The sequence below is a fragment of the Xenopus laevis genome, chromosome 8L (genome assembly GCF_017654675.1).
Source record: "Xenopus laevis strain J_2021 chromosome 8L, Xenopus_laevis_v10.1, whole genome shotgun sequence".
Lineage (NCBI taxonomy): Eukaryota > Metazoa > Chordata > Amphibia > Anura > Pipidae > Xenopus > Xenopus laevis.
In genome coordinates this window covers 50,251,057-50,269,024 of record NC_054385.1, presented here as the reverse complement: position 1 = coordinate 50,269,024, position 17,968 = coordinate 50,251,057, and the positions used below count along the sequence as shown (strand labels likewise).

The 17,968-nt window shown below is 40.8% G+C and overlaps 1 protein-coding gene across 1 annotated transcript in view; it reads right to left on the bottom strand.

Moving 5' to 3' along the window:
- pasd1.L (PAS domain containing 1 L homeolog) overlaps positions 1-17,968 on the bottom strand; it is an 86,196-nt gene that overhangs the window by 31,311 nt on the left and 36,917 nt on the right. Inside the window, exons 2-5 of the mRNA XM_041572757.1 lie at positions 11,324-11,379; positions 10,685-10,741; positions 7,156-7,310; positions 6,032-6,123 (exon numbers count right to left, since the gene is read on the bottom strand). Of these exons, the coding sequence (XP_041428691.1) occupies positions 6,032-6,123; positions 7,156-7,310; positions 10,685-10,716 (279 nt within the window). The 5' untranslated portion in view covers positions 10,717-10,741; positions 11,324-11,379. The remainder of the gene's footprint in view (positions 1-6,031; positions 6,124-7,155; positions 7,311-10,684; positions 10,742-11,323; positions 11,380-17,968) is intronic.

Below are 17,968 nucleotides of genomic sequence, written 5' to 3'. Positions count from 1 at the left end.
AGTGAATAAAGTACCCCCTCTGGTAAAATATAAGGATATTATAAGTTACCGAGGAGTTTCAAGACCTTTATACAGGTTATGGAACTCCGAGGTACATATATATATTTATTATAATACACTCATCGTTTATAACTGATGACATCAGAACTCACCGTTTATAAGGGTATAATTTACAAGATATTCATGGCTTTTGTGTATTATATATGTATATTTCTGATGTCTAGCTGTGGTCCTCCACAAGGACATCTCACCGAAAGACAAAATTGGATCTTACTTTAGGTTTAGGTTGAAAGCATGCAGTTGCAGTCCAGCAACCTTGAAATAGATTTTTTTATGCAACACTTCACACTAAAAGGTCCTTCCGGGTCAGCGGCAAACAGGTGCAAGAGGATCAACCAAAAGGAGTCCTGTTTGCACTGTTAAAACTAAATTGACTTGTGTAGGCAATTTTTAAAAAAACTTCTGGACACCTAAACTCCTGTTGTTCTGGATTTACTTTACAGTGCCGTATTGACCAGCAAACATCACAAAGAATCCCAGTATTTTAGAGAACAATGGGAAGATTGAAATAGTTCTAGTATGGATGACTCTCATTATAGAGTTCTGTGTCTGTAGTATTTTGGAGAGCTAGGGCAAGCAAAAGAACCAATATTAGGGAAGGCATAAGTCCCTTTAAAGAACAGCCAGGGCAGCTGCTGATCAGATTCCCACTTCAGATGGGTTTCGTATAGTGTTGCACTATTTAAACAGTGTACTGTCCGGACAGGGGGACGGAGCAGGTGATGTAACAATGAGGCTTTGGAGCGGACTGTTTATACCCGAGGGAGGGATTATGACACAGCGGCCTGTGATTGGCTGAACTGCATGTCAGTCAGGGCAGAGTTCTGTCCAGGTTTCAGACTCCTTAGATCAAGACAGGCAGTTTTTAAACGGATTGCCCAGTTCAAAACCAGACAGGTGGCATCCTTAGTTTGGTACACATGAACGCTCATCGCTATACTTCAAGATTTCCTGATCAGCATATGAAAAGCCAGTTAAGGAAGTACCTCCACTTCCCTCCTCTCCTGAGATATTTCATATTTCACTGACAATAACTTAGATTTCCCAGCAGATTCAGTTAAATGGAAATCTTAACTACTTTCTTGCAAACAATTTTACATATCCATACTGGTTTTAAATACAATCAAGGAAAATGTAATTACTCAACTATTAACAACTCCCAGTTGCACACAGATAGATAAGAAAGAAAAATCAATGTGAACATGGCATGTCTTACTAGGAGGCACTCAGAAGATGCTTGAACATTAAAATGAGAGGATTTTCCCACCATTTTGTATTACAGTTGTTTACGTGTCTCTAAATATAATCTGTAATCTGTCCTTCTCGCTATAATTCCCTTCTGTCATTTCCTTCACTTAATTTTAGGTGCTGCCAAGCCAGTTTCTGCCCTGCAGGCTAACAGCACCAGCAAAACAGCTTCTTCAAATGCTCATGCCATCACCAGTTTAATTACAGTGTTAATAAAGGCAAGTCAGCCCACTCCTTTTTTTACAGTAAAAACAAGTTTCCTCTCTATGACATTTGTGCCTCCACTTGCCCAAGAGCAGAAAAAGTGCAAGGATCCTGCTTTCTCTGAATATATTATTTTTAAAGGAACAAACATGTGTTATCTGTTTCTTTAATAAACAACTGAGTTTCTCATTTTGACCTTTTTCATGTGTCAAAACGGCAATGTATATGAATAATGAACATCTTACTTTGTTTCTAAAGAAAAATAGGCCACACTTTGCAATGTACCTAAAAGCCTCCGCCAATTCTATGTGACTCTTGAACTATAAGCACAGTAGGTCATACAAATATGCACATATTCCTGATGTTTTGGAAGCATAGTAAATGCAAGAGGTAGAATATGCAGGCAGGTAATTTATGCAGGCATATATATCTTCCCTAAAACTGTCGGAGCAGAATTACAAATGCAATAATAATGATTATGAGGATAATCCAGTAGAAGGCTTTACTTTCCAATGGTTTCTTGCAAATAAATAAAGTTTAACAAGGGTAGATGTACAGTGTTCAAAACTAGAAAAGAAATTGTTTAATTCCTTTGACGATGATAACATGGAGCCAAAAACAGAGAGTAAATGTACACAGAGCAGGCTGGATTCTCATTGGAGGATCCTCTGGAATCAATGTATGCATTGGCCTTCAATGGCATGGACCTATGTTTTATTTTGCAGTGCTGCTTTAAATATTCATCTCTATGCTTGCTGGACTACAGGGTTGTAATCCAACAACATTTGGGTAGAGTAACACTGCTTTGGAATCTATACATCCCCTTTAAGCTTGCCATAGACGCAAAGATCTCATCGTATGAATCGAGGATTCGTACGATTTTCGGAACTTGTGCGGAGAGTCCCGACATTTTTCGTCCGGCGGAGATCAGTCGTTTGCTCGATCGTACGACTGTCGGCTGCGGGTAATATCTCTGCATGTATTGCCGATCGTACGATTTTCAGTGGGAGACTGTCACTAGCTTTGGTTGGACATAGATATCGTACGATTGCTGTCAGGGGCAGAACATCAGCTGATCTGTTCTTTAACTACTTTATTTGGTCGAATTGGTAAGACTTTGATCTGAATGGTTAGTGGCAGGTCGGGAGATGGGAAAGTCTGATCGTACATTGATTCATACGATCGGATCTTTGCGTCTATGGCCAGCTTTAATCTGTGTGCACAATTTCTGCATTAATACACCTGATCTTGCCTTCCACTGTTAATTATAAAAACAATGGTGTGTATCCAGCCATAGTAAGTGAAACATGTGGAAATAGGTGAGCAGGGTATATTAAATACAGGAGCCAGCTCAAAATTTTACTGACACTGTCATGGAAGCTTCTTCTGGAAGCAAAAGTGAAAGGAGGAACATAGCAGTATTTATTTACATGGTTAAAAAAGTACTGTGTATTTAGAGCAGGGGTTAGTAGAGTAAACTACCCATATCCCCAAAACATCTACTGATTTAATTACTTGAGTGAATGAGGATTTACTTGTTTTACATTTTTAATATTTCAAAACTCACATATTTTTGTATTAAGCAACATTTTGCTTTTACATTCCACCCCAACACACCCCAAGCCATTCGGGGAAGAACGGTCAAGGTTTTCATTTCACTTCCTAGTGCAAGCGCCTACAATGCATAAGAAGCTGCTATTTGTTTCAAACTTAATGAATAAGATAAATGTTTTATTATAAGGGGAAAAAATTGGTGCTGCCACCCAGTTTGGTTCAGAACAGAATGCATACATGGGGTGTGTGTACATACCCTTAAGTTGTGTTTTCTGTATTCACCTCCTAATCAATGTCGTTGATTTACACTCATACAGGCTCCCACCCTTCAAAACATAAATCTGTACAAAGGTGTGACTTGAAGGCCACTTCAAATGACTTCCTTGTGACACAATGCTTTCTATAATCTGTGTTGTTATCAAGCAATAAAAATGTAACGAGTAATACAAGTAAGAATTACTGATATATTTGGTTATTCTGTACTAACAAACTCACAATAAATATACTGAGAAGCTTGAGGTAATTAGAACCTTTTAATATGGGGCACTAAGCCTCAAGCCACCATGCAAACCAGTTCGGGTGTTATAGTAAAATAACTGCAAAATAGTAGACACTTAAAACGTAACCTTTAATAAATATCGTTAAAACCACAAAACCAAAAAATATAAATACAGGGCTGTGCCCTCAGTGACACAACACCACTACAAAGCGTGTAGACCCACTACCTCAACGTAGTATAGGCAGTGCAGGACATTAGCCTTAAAAAACAACAATTAAAAGCTGCATCAGGTGGTATACGGTGGAGTGACAAAACGCCAGTCAGTAAGGCGATCGATATATGTTTGAGGCAGCCTAGTAGCAATACCGGAGAGGTATTTAAACCGGTCACAGACACCAGTCCAGCACCTATGCCCCTGAAGAAGCCGTTTTCACGGCGAAACGCGTCGGGCAGCATAGGTGGACGGTGGGGGAGAAGCTCCCATCCGTTCCCAACGTAGGTAGGCAGAATTGTCTTCTGGGGGATGGAAAAATTAAGGGGAGGGTGAAATCGTTGCTACTAGGCTGCCTCAAACATATATCGATCGCCTTACTGACTGGCGTTTTGTCACTCCACCGTATACCACCTGATGCAGCTTTTAATTGTTGTTTTTTAAGGCTAATGTCCTGCACTGCCTATACTACGTTGAGGTAGTGGGTCTACACGCTTTGTAGTGGTGTTGTGTCACTGAGGGCACAGCCCTGTATTTATATTTTTTGGTTTTGTGGTTTTAACGATATTTATTAAAGGTTACGTTTTAAGTGTCTACTATTTTGCAGTTATTTTACTATAACACCCGAACTGATTTGCATGGTGGCTTGAGGCTTAGTGCCCCATATTAAAAGGTTCTAATTACGTCAAGCTTCTCAGTATATTTATTGTGAGTTTGTAATTATTTTTCAAACCTGCGGGCGTATATAGTATCCTTTGATTGACCTGGCTCACTCTTTTTGATTCTTATTCTGTACTAAGAAAGTTTCTGTGACTGTGCACCCCTCGGATTCAGCAGCTGGAGGACAGGTAAAAGGGAGGGAATGTATTTCTACACCGGCTGTGGAAGAAACATGGGAATTCATGTGATCACAGTGTTCGTAAAGCCACTGAAACCATATCTGCTTGTGTTTATTAACAACACTGGGAGAACTCATAAATAATGTACTCCTGCCTTGTGTGCCACCAACCTTTCTTTACTGCAGTTTTGACAACCTATTTTTCATATCTGTGCCACTCAGGAATTATTTTTCCCTAGCAGTTCTGCATCCAAACAGTGTCAAATAAAATAGAACCTTCAACTTAATCCTAACTGAGCTGCATAAGTTGTGGCAAAACAATCCCATTGGGTGTATTTAATGTTTAAATGTTTTTTAAGGTATGAAAATCCAAATGATAAAAAAAAACAAACCCTTATCCGGAAAACCATAGATCCCAAGCATTCTACAAAACAGGTCCCATATCTGTAAATGAATCCTCATGCTTATGCAATAAACAAAAATGGAATTTTACAGCATAATAGCGAAAACTAGTTTATTTAGTTAAAGGAACAGTAACAACGAAAAATGTAAGTGTTTTAAAGTAATGAAAATATCATGTAGGGGCACTTTTAATAAGGATTAGAATGAAAAAAACTTCGATTTTTTTTGGCTACTTCGACCTTCGACTACGACTTTGAATCGAATGATTCAAACTAAAAATCGTTCGACAATTCGACCATTCGATAGTCGAAGTACTGTCTCTTTGACTACCTACTTCGCCACCTAAAACCTACCGAGCACCAATGTTAGACTATGGGGACCTTCCCCATAAGCTTTCTAAGCAATTTCTGATTGAAGGAAAATTGTTTGATCGATGGATTAAAATCCTTTGATTAAAATCCTTTGAATCGTTCGATTCAAAGGATTTAATCTTTCGATCGAACGATTTTTTCGATCAAAGTAAATGCGGTAAATCCTTTGATATTCGACCCATAGTAAATGTGCCCCGTAGTGTTGCCCTGCACTGGTAAAACCGATCTGTTTACTTCAGAAACACTACTATAGTTCATATAAACAAGCTGTTGTGGAGCAATAGCTGAAATTGAAAAACGGCTATATGGCACAGGATAACTAATGGATAAAAGATAACACCATTAGACAGACAGAGTTTATTTGCTATCTGCTGTGTAACCTGAACCCTTTCTCCTTTGAATGGCTGCCCCTATTGCTACACAGCAGCTTATTTATATAGACAATAGTAGTGTTTCTGAAGCAAACACAGCAGTTTTACCAGTGCAGGGCAACACTGCATTATATTTTTATTACTTTAAAACACTTTTATTTTTTGATGTTACTGTTCCTTTAATGTTTATTATTTGATATTTGGTATTTGCATTATACATTAGCATTTGTATACATTAGTAATATGATTGCAAAGCACAGACTTCTTTCTTACCTCTAACATCAACTGAGTAAATTCCTCATTGCTAAGAAAAGAAGGTTTCCAGTCTTGTCGAATCTCACAGGCTTCAGTCTGTGCTGTGATTTCTAAAAAAAAAAAAAAATCAGGTGATGAACGAAATATTTTGCCGTGTTTCACTGCGAAACATGAAACACATATATATATGTACAGATACAGCCACTTTGGTTTGTCTGTTTGACACAGAATAACTAAACCCAGATATCCCATTTAACTCATTTAACACAGAAAGCTGCGTCACAGCATCCCATCTAATTAAAGCATTCACCATTGTGTACAATGGTGCTTTGGTATGCTAATCAAAAGGTTAAATGCATTAAATGAGTTAAGATGACTTTAGATAACACAGTTTCTTCAATTAACCCTGAGTCATGACGCATTTAACTCACAAATCCAAATGGCTTCGTCTGTATATAAGAGGTGCACTCCCATGATCATATGGATCAACTTGTCTAGGTGCAAATGAAGCAAAACTAAATACAAATTAATATTCAATAAATATGAATACAGCACTCTACAAGTCAGAATCAAAGAAAATAGAACATTGGGTCAGTAATTTTATACTAATGAAACATTTTTTTCTTTGATTCTGACCTGCAGAGTGCAATGCGCTCTCTCTCTCTATATATAGTGAATAAAGTACCCCCTCTTGTAAATTATAAGGATATTATAAGTTACCGAGGAGTTTCATGACTATACAGGTCATGGAACTCCGAGGTAACTTCTAATATCCTCATATTTTACAACTGGGGGTACTTTATTTATTATAATACACTCATTTTAGTGAGTCATGTGACAGAAATGACATCAGAACTCACCGTTTATAACTGATGACTTCAGAACTCACCGTTTATAAGGATATAATTTACAAGATATTCATAGCTTTTGTGTATTATATATTTATATACACACACACATACACACAAATGGCTTTTAGTGATGTCATGAGTTATAAACGGAGCTTCGGCCTCATGCTTTTATATGGTCATGGAACTCCTTGGGGACTTATAATATCCTTATATTTTACAAGAGGGGGGTACTTTATTCACTATATATACATGTTTTAATAATGCTGCTATTGATAGGTCAGCCCAAGATACCTTTCTGCTTCTGTAAGAAATCAATTGTCTTTTGCAATATTCTGGACTTGTCCATCTTAAGTGGCTGCCCATGGCCCTGCAGCATGGTGCAGAGTTCTTTGATGAGGACATTAAACCGTTCTCTTCTCTTCTTCTCAGATTTGTTGCGTGATGCCCTAAAAAAATATTTAGACAATCACAATGACAATGCTAGCAAAGCCAAACTTCCACTCCCTGCAAAGGACGCAGTGCAACAGGTCTATCTGTTCAGTCCTAGGCCAAGCAAAGATATGTTGTCCTGATGTTACTGAGCTGATTGCACAGGAGACCTTACATAGGGGTTATTTATCAAAGTTCGATTTAATCTCAACATTTTCTGCAACTCCGCTCAGGTTTTTTACGCTTATTTATTATAACATTTTCCATAAAATTTGCGTGCTGGGAAAAAATCAGATTTTCACAACTTTTAAGGATTTTTCACCCAAAAACTAAGACTTCTTATGCTTTTTGCCTGAAAACTTCGGGAACCCAGCGCACATCAAAAAATCATTGGAACTTCTCCTATTGACTTATTTGCAATCTCGACATGCCTGAGATGCTGGATTTTCTGATTCAGACTTTTCCATCCTCAGGGTTTAATAAATCCTGACAAATTCGTGATTTTTTAAAAGTCCGATTTTATAAAAAAAAATCACAAATATTTCGGGATTTTTGCATTCGGAGTTTAATAAATAACCCCCTTAGTGTTCAATAAAAACTGTTAAGTTTTCACAGATCTGGGGATTTGGGGACTTATTTTAGTTAAAAAAAGATATTGTAATCTAAAACATTATAAAGCAAATAGTCTATGAAGGTTTTCTAATAGATATAAAGCAAATAACTTTTAAATTTATGTAATTCTGCATGTGTTTACATATGGTATACTGATATGAAATATACATTTCTTTGCCAGTAAACACTTCTTTTTGTTTGCTTCCTGTTGGCCTTCAACTACAATTCATATTATGAGGTCCTGGCAGTTGGATACACATTTTTGCTTCGTAGTTCATAGGAGTGTAGCTATGATGAGTATTTTAAATTGGGGGGGTAAAGGTCGAGTGAGTTTTCGAGGGTATTTTTCAGTCAAAAATTGATTTTTTTTTTTGGGTAAAAAAAACCTCAAGTTTTTTGAGAATTATTATACCCTGAAGCTGGAAATAGCTTGAATCCGAAAATACACCATCAAAAACCAAGGTCAAGTAGAAGTCAATGGCAGAGGTACCTTGAATTATTTGAAGATGTTAAGAGCCTACATGATGTTCAAGTTTTTTTGGAGGTGTTTGCCCCAAAACTTGATCAGTTTGAGTGATTTCAGTTTGTTTCTCAAAAAACTTCAATTCGAGTTTTTCCCCTCGACTGCACTGATTCAAGTTTTTTATATTCAAGTTTTTTCTGAAATTAGAAACCATTCAAGTTGAGATCATTCAAGGGATAAAAAAAGCTCACAAAGCTCTAAAATTCGACCTTTCATAAATATCCCCCTTAAAGTTTACATTGAGATAGAAGTTTAAACATGAATAAAATGTGTCCTGCAGTAAAATTCTTTCTTCTTAACAGATCAAGCTCCACTACTATAATTAGACCTAGCTATTATTAACCTGTTTATCTGCTTAGTCTTCTTAAAGTAGTTCACTGTGATACTAGGTTGATCTGCTGCTTTCCTGCAGAATGGAATTAACCTCAATAAAAGAGAACTGTTGTGCAACGGTTGTTGTCAACATTGGATGGTGTTGGACATTGACAACGATAGAGGGATAAAACAAAAATAAAAAAAGTCCTTTGAAAGGCAGTGCTTGTGATGACTGTGTTTTTCTTTTATATCTATTAAATTCACATAACTGAAAGCAGAAAGTCATAAGGGATAATGCATTCCTTTTATACATATTTAAAATATAATTCAAAATGATGGATGTGTGATGTCAGAACTGTTTGATTAAAATATAACATACACACATACAATTTAAACATTCAAAATAAATGGGTAGTATTAAATGGGTACCATTAATTAAATAGGTAGTTCACCTTAAAAGTAACTTTGTGCATGAGTTAAACAATGTTAATCTAAGATATTCATTTTTTGGCGCAATTTTATTACATTTCTGTTTGGCAGTGCTACAGTTTAGAATTTCATGAGCTGTCTGGGTACTAGGGTCCCAGTTACCTTAGCAACCAGGGTGCAGTTTGGAAATCTGAATGGAAGATCATTTTGGGATGGTCTCTATTGAAAGATAATAAATAAAAAGTAACAATAAAAAATGTAGCCTAGCAGACAATATTTTTTGGTTTGCTGGGGTCTGTGACTTACCACAGCCTATGAGGCAGAATAGGAAGGAAAAAAAAATACATTTTGAATTTGAGGAGGCCTATATATAACATACTGGAAGTTAATTTAAAGGTGAATCGCTCTTTTGATAACCTTATAAATTGTTCAATCTGTTCCATTGTGTGGTTAAAAAATGTTGCCTTCAAAAGGGGTATAATCTCAAGGATACCATTTAAGAAATGATCTCGAATTTACAGGGCACGGTTGGTTTGAATCCATTAAGAACATTAAGAAGCTAGAGAGAATTATGGGAAACACACTCTATTAATAAACGGGGAAACAGATAGTAGAAAGTAGTTATGCAATGTATTTTTATTTTATAAAAGGCAATTCTACAAATTATTTAAATAAGTGCCTAGCACACCCAAGTAAACTGAATGAAGGGGACATAGTAACAAAGTCTTCATGTATTGTTATAAATGGTTTTGATGGCAAATTAGGAAGAAATATGCTGTGCCATCTCAGCCTAGCAAACAGAGTATGTTCTACTACAGGTATAGAACCTGTTATCTAGAAAGTGTGGGGTTTTCCAGAAAACAGATCTTTCCATAAATTGGGTCTTCATACCTTAAGTCTACTAGTAAATCATGTAAATATTGAATAAACCCAATAGGCTGATGTTACTTCCAATAAGGATTAATTATATCTTAGTTTGGATAAAGTACAAGCTACTGTTTTATTATTACAGAGAAAAAGGGAATCTTTTTTTAAATTTTTGATTATTTGGCAAAAAAAGAGCTTCCTTTCATCCTTTCCATAATTTGAAGCTTTCTGGATCATGGGTTTCTGGATAACAGTTCCCATACCTGTACTTCACGTCTTATTGGAGATTTCGGGTTTCTGATCAAAGCTGAGCAAAATAAATATGGAGATGGGTTGAATATGGGACATTGTCAAAATCTGTATTAGTATATAAATGTTCCAATGTGCCTTCATTTATAGAACAAGTACTAACAACATCTACTATGTGACCAATCTATGCCAGTTTTCAGATGATACAATTTTTTCAAGTGAGCAGCAACTTCTAGTTTTACCTGCTATAGTTCTATACTACATGCACTCAGTGTGGCTGGTCCATCATAGAAATGTTCCAATAAGTGCAACGTTACTACTTTTTCCTTTCAGACTGTGTCTAAGATGATAGCATAGCATTTCTACCCAGCACAGAAATGTAGAGGGAATGCTAACCTCTTTGTTCTCTCTTTCTCATCTTCATCCATCAGCTCGTTTATTCAACACAGGATTCTAAAAGAGAATTTGTAATGTTAATGTAATAAAATCGAGCTTAGCACTAAAATGAAAAATCCATATGAATTTGCAGCTAATGCTTAAAAAATATGTTTCACCGTGGCTTTGTTGGTTGACTGTGGACTCTTTTTTGAATGCTAGAATAATTAATTTCCTGGTAGCAACAGCTTCAGTATTTATGATTAACATAAGGTGCATGGTTATATGGTCAGGAATCTCTTTTGTGACTAATACTAATATCTTTATATTTTACAGTAGCTAATGTGTATAATGTATATAACAGATTACACGGGGAGGCACATTTATCAATTCATGTGAGTTTTTTTGAACTCCCTTAAATTCGAATGAATTCGAAATTTGATCTGGCGAAATGTATTAATAAAATCGAATGATTAAAACTGGGATGAATTGAAACAACCCAAAAAACTCAAATCAAATTTGATTCAAATTTGATCAAACTTGATTCGACTTTTTTCTCCGAATTTTCAATTTGACCCTTAATAAATCTGCCCCATAATGTTTTTTAAAGCCTCTACAGTATGTATAATTGCAGCTTACATTTACATTGATTCTACTTACACATCAGGGTCCTTTTTGTGGTCAATGGACTGATATCTTCTTCACCTGAACTGTATCTGTGTGAAAGAGAAAATAATTACAACTAAACTTTTGCTTTATACTAACTCCCTTATACCAGCTAATCCTTTTATATTAAGTGCTCCCCATTCTTCCTTCACTGGGTACATTTTTGAAAGACTGAGCAGATAATTTACTAAAAATTCTATGAATTGTGAATTCAAGGTGAATCATTTGTTCATTCAATAATATTTGCGATGCACAAAATCCACTATTCTGGGATTCGTCCGAATCCCGAATCCTGAACTGAATCCGAACCCTAATTTGTATATGCAAATTATGGCTAGAAAGGGTCAAAAGAATCGCACATGCAGCACAAGTAAAATAAAATCTCAACTTCCTTGTTTGTGTAATAAAACGTCACTTGATTTTAAAGATTCAGATTCAGTTTGGCCAGACACTTGTATATGGCTGAAACATGCTGAAAAATGCCAAATTCTGGATTTGGTGCATCTAATAAATATATGACAGAGACCCATACAATGAAAATGACATCATGAGTTATTATTAAATTGTATTATGTAAAGCTGAAAATAAAAATAAAATTCCCTGTGTACATAACTGAAGTGTTGTGTATATAGTATGTAACTGTGAGGTCCATTAATACAACCTGATTTGAAGTTTACAAAAGCTGCAGAAAATATATGCAAATATAATTCTTCGGTTGATTTCTAGTCTTTTTTTTTTTTTAAGAATAGTGATTATTTTCAAATAGAGGTGCACTGAACCCATCATTTTTAGATTTGACCAAATACACAATTCTCAACAAAAGATTCTGCAGAATACCAGAATCCAAACCCTAACTTTTCATATCTACATTTAAGACAAATAAAAAATTACATCATCTGTAAAACAAAAAATTGTCACATTCAGTTGTCCTTTAAGTGTGGCTTTTTGGGTTTTGATATGGTTTGTCTTTGGGGTCAAGATTCATCCAAAATGAATTATTGGTTCAGCACATCCCTACTATTGGCAGACCAAAGCTACATGCTGAGGAATATAGAATCACAACAGAGCTGAGTGATGCAGTAGTGGAGGACCTAACTGCAAAATGCCAGAACTTCCCAAGTGTCTTTAGTTCTTCTGTGGAACAATCCTTATAGGGATACCACTCGCCTGGTTAACGTCATATATTTTGTTGGTTGCTAGGGGTTACTGCAAGATTTCTGGTTTTCCCCCATATGGATTCAGCCTAAGAAGCTGCCATCCTCTATCAGAGCAATCTTTCATGAGCAATAAGGAGAAAACTAGTGTGCCTTACATAATGACATTTTTATTTTTTTGAAGTATGTGCAGTGTTAATTACCCTTAAATAAATACACAGAGCATTGTTAAAATGAAACCTCTCTGCATTCTTTCTGCATATCTATAATAAGTATTTATTGGAGCGGCTATGCTGCCACTGTTCTGTTGACACCGATGAAGAGAACCTCTACTGAATCTAGTCTTCTGAGGTGGACTTGGGCCCAGACACTCAGGATCTTTTTGATGATCAGGCAGGGATGGAGGATGTGGAGGAGGAGGTTCTGAACTTGTGGCACAGTCCACATCAGTAGGGGATATTAGTCAGGGTCCCCTAATGGCAGGGCAGCAGGCTTCTAGTGTGGGGTCAGACACCAGCATGCTGGATGTGGGTTTGGATGCCATATATGATGCAGGGTCTGGAGGAGGATGATGACAGGGACAGACCCTGGGAGTTGACTCAGGAGGATAACAGGAGCAGTTCAGGGGCGAACTTTATGTTGTGGATGAGAATGATGATGAAGAGCCAGCCCCACAGAGGCAGAAAATCCCATCAACCACTGCTAGGGGGCAGGCAACAGGGCATCACTGCACCTGGGTCCAGAGCCTTTGGGCGTATGAGTGGGGACCAGCCCTCCATAGCAGACAAGGCGGTGGCCATTCAGTGGGACTATTCAGTATTCAGTTCGAAGGGGCAGACAGGTTCACATATGGGGACGTCGGCTTTAAGTTCCCATTTGAAACGTCATTACAGGATGATGTGGGAGCAGCACCAAAGTGCCAGGGCACCAGGGGGGGCAGGGGTGGTCCACCTCCTCCCATTCCTCAGGGAAGAGATGCTAGCTCCCCATCCCCTGTAGCAAGGGAAGAGGATTCTGAGGCTCACAGTTGGAGGTGGCCACTGTGTAGCTCTGCCTCTTCTGCAGCCTCCTCCTCCTCACTGCCATCATCATGCAGCCCCTGTTCCATCAGGTTTCCCTCCCCCAGTTCCTTGGCTGCAAGGCACCTTTCTCCCCCAACCACCTCCAAGTGCAGAGGCTCAATGCCTGCCTGGCAAAGTTTCTGTCAGTGCAGCTGCTGCCCTATCAGCTAGTTGAAGCAGCCCCATTGCGGATCTGGCGGACCCCCAGCTGCCATTATTTTGCTAAGAAGGCCATCCCTGCCCTCAACCAGCAGGTGGTGGAGTATGTGTCCCTATTGCTGGATCATGCTGTCGGCGGCAGGGTGCATTGCACCACAGACCAGCAGGCATGGGCAGGGGAGGTACATCTCATATACTGCCGACTGGGTCACCCTCATGAGTGCTGGGGAGGGTGCAAGCAGGGGTGCTCCCCTCAGGCTAGAGGTGCCTCCCCGTGGGGTACAAACAGAGCCGGGCCAACCCGGCCAGGCGCCCTAGGCAACCTGGCCGGCCACGGCGCCGGGTTCGTGTTCGCGCCATCGCATTAAAACGCAAATTACCAGTGGCAGCCAGGGAGACACAGGACCGGACATGGGGTAGGCAAAAGACCAGGTACGTGCCTGGCGCCCCCTCAGCTTTGCGTCCTAGGCACGTGCCTACCCTGCCTACCCCTAGTTCCGGCCCTGGGTACAAACCTCACACGGCCATTTCCTCCACTATGGATGAGCCACCACTGAAGCGTCCCCGCAGTTACGCTTCAGTGCAGCACAATCGCTGTCAGGCTGTGCTGCAACTCTTCTGCCTGGGGGAAGAGGAGTAATAGTGCACCTGAGCTCATGGGCACCTTCCAGACTCAGGAGCAGCAGTGGTTCACGCCCCACCAGCCCCAAGCAGGTAATATTGTATGCGACAATGGTCACAACCTGCTGGCCGACATCCACCTAGGCCGACCCATGTACTTTGCTTTACACATGTCCTCAACCTTGTGGTGCAGCACTTCCTGAAGAGCTACCAAAGGTTGGGTGACTTGCTGGAGAAGGTACGTAAGGTATGCGGCCACTTTCGCAGGTCCCCCACAGCCAGAGTTTCTTTGGCACGGATACAACAGCATCATCTGCGACCCTACCAGCTGATCTGTGACCTGCCGATGCACTGGAATTCCACCCTGCACATGGTGGAGCGCCTAGTAGAGCAGTGCTGGGCGGTCAGCAATTACCTGCTGGAGCACAGTGCCAGGGGTACTCAGAGGGCAGATTTGGGGTACTTCTGTGCAGAGCAGTGGCAACAGATGAGGCAGCTCTGCCGAGTACTTGCCCCCTTTGAGCAGGCCACATGCTTTGTTAGCAGGGACAATGCATGTGTTAGCAATGTTATACCCTTGGTCTTCCTCCTTAAGCACACGTTGGACGGCCTGCAAGAGGGGGGCGACGTGCCTGAGGAGGAGAGCAGGCCCCGTAGGGAGGCAGAAGGGGCTGGGAGGCAGGATGAGCAGGAGATGGTGCCCAGTGAGGAGGATGAGGGAGAGGAGGACTGGGTGCCTGCACAGCATGGGGAGCAGGGCACACGCCACCCAACCACCCCAGCTATTGTTCGCGGCTGGGAGGGCACAGAGCAGGTGGAGGAGGTAGATGACCTTTTGCATTTGAGGGCAGTGAAGAAGAGGTTGGTTGGGGGCACCTCTTCTACCTGTCTGCTCATATGCAGACTTGCCTCCTGAGCGATCCCCGGATCTGTTCAATCAAAGACTGGGATGATTACTGGGAGGCCACTTTGCTTGACCCACGGTACAAGGGAAAGGTGGGGGAGTTCCCAGCCAGAGAGAGGGGAGGGTGGGTCAATTGATGAGGGCTCTGTGCTCAAAACTGGTGGATGTCTTCCCCCAGTCTGACACTTCTCAGGCCTCCACTACTCCGGACATCCAGCAGAGACGGGGGCCTAGCAGCGGCAGCAGCAGCAGCAGCAGCAAAGGCGGAGATCTCATGAGATCTCATATGTGGAAGAGCTTTTTCGAGCCTCATCAGGCAGCAGCAGGTCCAGTTAGCACCCAAAGTCATCATCAACAGCGGCTGGAGCATATGGAGGCTGGCTACATGGGGTCAGTCAGTGTGCCTGTTAGAGCGTGTCTTCAGTGCCGCGGGTGGGGTGGTCACTGAGAAGCAGACACAGCTATCCACTGGCAGTGTGGATATGCTGACATTCATAAAAATTAATGAGGCATGGATAAGCGGGGATAACCAAGTGCCCATTGCAGACATCAGAGACTAGCCTCCTCTCCTCCTCCTCACAGATGTACCCTACTCTCTCCATTGCCGCCTATACTCTCCTCTCATAGACTCCTCCTCAATAATTTTGCCCATCTGGCTGATATGTCTGCTCCTGCTAATGCTGCTGCAGCCTGCTATCCCTAGTACTACTCCTGCATTGTATGTGGTGGGGGCCTAACAATGCTCCTACTGCTATACAGCTGCTAGGTCGGCGAAAGTTTTTGTAGTGGGAGCCTATCAATGCCCCTACTGCTATACTGCGGCATTGTTTTTGTGGCGGGGGCCTATAAAGGCTCCTACTGCTATGCTACTGCATTGTCTGCAAATGTTTTTGTGGCGGGAGCCTATCAATGTTCCTGAGTCTGGTGCGCTTGTTCGATATAGAATCCCCAATGTCTAAATAAAGATAGAAATTCTATATAGTGTATTACAGTTTTTCCTGACAGGTAAGTAGGTTAGTCGGATCTACTCACAAATTAGCTGCTTGATTTTATGCTTGTCACAGGGATCGTTGCAGCGTGCACTCGAAGTAATATCCGGTATACCTAGGGGGAAACTGCAATAGTATAATATCGCCAGAGCTTGTGTTTCGCCCCCTGCGGGCAAATTGCACTTACCGAGCCTTTTGTATGTAATGCACCTGGTTCAAACAGATCGTTGTGTGGGAGGTGGACTGTCAGTTTGCGATGATTACAGGTAGAGCTCCTGTCTCAGAGTGTCTGGTGTCCTGTGTTGATGTCGGTACGGGTCTATTGCCGGGCTCCCTTTACATGTGTTGGTTCGGCGGTCCGGTATCCGACTTTGGGGATAATATAATCTACTCCACTCGTAATTTGTAAGATAATATAATTTATTTAATAGCAGAGGCCCAACACGTTTCGTATGGTATATACTTCATCAGGGGCATATGATATGCCCCTGATGAAGTATATACCATACGAAACGCGTTGGGCCTCTGCTAGTAAATAAACGCGTTTCGTATGGTATATACTTCATCAGGGGCATATCATATGCCCCTGATGAAGTATATACCATACGAAACGCTTTGGGCCTCTGCTATTAAATAAATTATATTATCTTACAAATTACGAGTGGAGTAGATTATATTATCCCCAAAGTCGGATACCGGACCACCGAACGGACCAGGAGCTCTACCTGTAATCATCGCTAACTGACAGTCCACCTCCCACACAACGATCTGTTTGAACCAGATGCATTACATACAAAAGACTCGGTAAGTGCAATTTGCCCGCAGGTGGCGAAACACAAGCTCTGGCTATAGTATACTATTGCAGTTTCCCCCTAGGTATACCGGATATTACTTCGAGTGCACGCTGCAACGATCCCTGTGACAAGCATAAAATCAAGCAGCTAATTTGTGAGTAACCTACTTACCTGTCGGGAAAAACTGTAATACACTATATAGAATTTCTATCTTTATTTAGACATTGGGGATTCTATATCGAACAAGCGCACCAGACTCAGGAACATTTTTTGTATACTCTGTGGATTGGTGGATTCACATAAATCTCTGGTGCTGCTGACCATTTCCTTAATTGGTCTCTGCGCAGTGCTCACACCTGATTGACATTAGGGAGCCTATCAATGCTCCTACTGCTGTATTCTTCTGGTTGAGGCCTACCTCATCTAAAGGTGGCCATACATGGGGCGATAAAAGCTGCCGACAGACCGAGTCGGCAGCTTATTGGCCCGTGTATGGGGCCCCCCGACGGGCTTCCCTGATCAAGATCTGGCCGAGAGTCGGCCAGATCTCGATCAGATGGGAATAAAAATCCCGTCGGATTGCGTCCGCATCTGTTCGTTGATGCGGTCCCGCGATCTGACCGCCCGTTCCCATTCGTTACGATCCGATCGTTGGGCCCTAGGGCCCACGATCAGATCCGCCCGATATTGCCCACCTCAAGGTGGGCATATCGGGGAGAGATCCGCTCGTTTGGCGACATCGCCAAACGAGCGGATCTCTCTGTGTATGGCCACCTCGGTTCTAATAAAATTGATTCCAATGCTGCTGTTGCTAATACTGCCGTACGGATGTTAAATTTCTTCTGGTTGAGGCCTACCTCAACTAATTCTAATAAAGTTGATTCCAATACTGCTGCTGATGTTGCTACTACTACCGCATGGTTGGCAAATTTCTTCTGGTTAAGGCCTACCTCACCT